This window comes from Zea mays, unplaced genomic scaffold (genome assembly GCF_902167145.1).
Source record: "Zea mays cultivar B73 unplaced genomic scaffold, Zm-B73-REFERENCE-NAM-5.0 scaffold_158, whole genome shotgun sequence".
NCBI classification, from domain to species: Eukaryota; Viridiplantae; Streptophyta; class Magnoliopsida; order Poales; family Poaceae; genus Zea; species Zea mays.
Genome location: NW_023366775.1, coordinates 24,686 through 27,205, shown reverse-complemented (window position 1 = coordinate 27,205; position 2,520 = coordinate 24,686). Strand labels below are relative to the sequence as shown.

The 2,520-nt window shown below is 43.3% G+C and overlaps 1 protein-coding gene across 1 annotated transcript; it reads right to left on the bottom strand.

Moving 5' to 3' along the window:
• Nucleotides 1-549: 549 nt before the first annotated feature.
• On the bottom strand, nt 550-1,945 carry LOC118473872 (alpha/beta hydrolase domain-containing protein 17C-like). Its single transcript, XM_035963646.1, has 4 exons — nt 1,933-1,945; nt 1,633-1,826; nt 1,509-1,556; nt 550-1,306 (listed from the first exon to the last, which is right to left on the bottom strand). Exons 1-4 carry the CDS (start codon nt 1,943-1,945, stop codon nt 905-907), a joined length of 657 nt encoding a protein of 218 aa, XP_035819539.1. The 3' UTR covers nt 550-904.
• Nucleotides 1,946-2,520: the final 575 nt, after the last annotated feature.

The following is a 2,520-nucleotide window of genomic DNA, read 5'->3' as shown; positions in this document are numbered from 1 at the left end:
CCGTTTGCCACAGGTCAGGAAGATGCCCGACAGATGGATTCCCCGCTTGAGCGGCCAGGTGACACAGGCCCCGACAGTTGGTGGGGGTAGGGGGCGGGCTCGGGGTGTGCGTGGAGGTTCCGGGATGGTGGATTTCTGGAAGGGCGCTGCGCGAAGGAAGGGCTGCGGCGGCGGAGGCGCCGATTGTGGGCGGGATGCGGGGCACACCAGCGGCAGAACGTGCCCCATCCGGGTGTGAACGCCTACATTAGGCACTTAAGTAGTAGTAGAGATATACACGGGTACTTACTGAATAAATAGATAGATGTCGCTTGTGACTAACCTGATCTTTCACAGCTGTGATGTGCACAAGCTTGCTGTCGTTTCACGCGTCAGTCTGTTTCCTAGTGATATGTACAGAATGTTTCACCCGTCAGTTTCCCATAGATACGTGGAGCATGGCCCGTATAATAAGGTATGAGTAGATCAGTATACAGGGTCAAGCTCACATGGTTCCACAATGCATTTGAGCCCGAATACTGGTGCACCCAGAATAGACTATGGTGCTCGTGATTCCGTTAAGGCTTTCAGACTCTGCAAATGTTTGTATTGGTCCCTCGTGATTACAGACAATAACGGTACACTTTTACAATATGGAAACCCTAACCGATGCTGCAAAACATGTTGTCGGTGTAAGTGCTAAATTAACTGAGGAATTACCAGTTTTCAGTCAAGTAGCTGTGTCTTTGATGGATGCTGACGGTAGCTTCCTGGTTCTTTTTTTCTTATTTAACAGTCCCTTCCTCTCCGCTGCAGGAACCGCTGATGTCGTTCCTCGTAGCACGATGTAATACAGTTGCTTGACTTCCATGCTATAGTATCCTCGCTCAGGTACTGTTCGACAATTTGTTGCAGAACACAGGCATCACCACACCAAGCATCTGCTCCTCCGGAACTTGTCGATGTCGTCCGAGCTCATCCGCAGTTTATCAGGAACATCCACTGTTTTGGATTTCCCGAATCGGCTGTCCAGGCTCTTTCGCGAGATCTGCGGGCACTTCTTGGCCTCTTGAGGTTTCTCCGGGTACGCTTCCTCTATTTCTTTACTGGTAGTGTCATCCTTTGACGTTGTTTCTTTTGGGTCAGGTTTTGATGATGCTTTTTTGCTAACGCTTGACACAAACTTCTTCAAGTGCTTAATGTAATCTGGATATAGCTCGAGATTGCAGTGGCCACCACTACTTAACCACAGTGGAGAATATTTTACTTTGCAATGCTCCCATAGCTGTTTTCCGTGGGAGCAGTCAACCACGTCATCTGATGTACCCTGGTGTAAGAAAGTATCAGGTTATGTTAGTTAGAGCAGCAATAATCTACCAAAGCAACTATGATACTGAATTATAACAAACATTGGTTTCTTAAGATGGCACTTATCACAGAGAAGGAATCACCCATTTTCATGCTCAATCTATTTGTATTGTATCAGAAGTTAATTCCAAGGACCAGGGGGATAGGATATTAGAAATCACATGAATGACAAGCACCGGACAATTTACCAAGCCAATTTTATCGATGTTCTACAACAAGGAGAGAAAAGATATCAGTTATTTAGCAACAACCAATGACTCCAGAAAACAAAAGAACCAAATATACCTTGTAAATGTCAAACCAAAACGTCCGCTTTACAGGATATATTACTCTTAGTCCAGATAAAATAGGACTATGCAAAACCACAGCTCGCAAGTCTGGCAACCGGGAAGCAAGATCAATGGTCGGACCACTTCCAACAGATTGACCATATAAGATTACGAGGACAACCACCTGTGTGACTGCAACTGGTTTTATATCTACCAGCACGCAACAAGAAAAGAATCAAGGATCAAATAATAATGATGATGATAGGATAATAGATTGTCAAGATCTTATGAGAGGTTGTAGTGTGCAAGAGATGACATGGAAAGGACATCACCTCTAAGTACTTTGTATATTTTTCTATATTAGATTCACAGCAGTCCAAGATAAACTGAAGGGTCTGTTCTTCTAGGCCAGGATAATTCAATCCAGGTTTGGATGAAGTTTTATTAGATGCAGCAGCAGCCATCTGCAAGGATAATTTGGCAGATGTTATTACTAAGTGACACAAGCTCAATTCATACTGAATTTCCTTCTAACTATAGCACTGTTGACAATTTGAAACCATATCAGTTTCAAACTAACAGCCACAAACCTCCTCAAAGCATTGACTCATGTCAGGTGGACTGACCACAAGGAAGGCATAAGGCATCGCTCAACTGGCCATCCTGTTGAGAAAAGATCTGATAATATCAGAAATATACATTGTAAAATATACATTGTAAAACTGATATGGAATTCAACTACGCAAATCTGATAATATCAGAAATATACATTGTAAAATCATCACATGGAATTCAAATAAACAGAGAATGATGTACATGATGCTGAGCTGATAGTAGGTTCCACTGTGGATCAGAAGGGCATAATAATTACTTTACTTAGTCGATTTGCCGTTTAGCTTCCATT

Coding starts and splice junctions, on each gene's coding strand:
- LOC118473872 (XM_035963646.1), bottom strand. Junction 1,557..1,632: donor TTTGGTTTGACATTTACAAG/GTATATTTGGTT, acceptor TCCTTGTTGTAG/AACATCGATAAAATTGGCTT. Junction 1,307..1,508: donor GTCCGGTGCTTGTCATTCAT/GTGATTTCTAAT, acceptor TTCTTACACCAG/GGTACATCAGATGACGTGGT.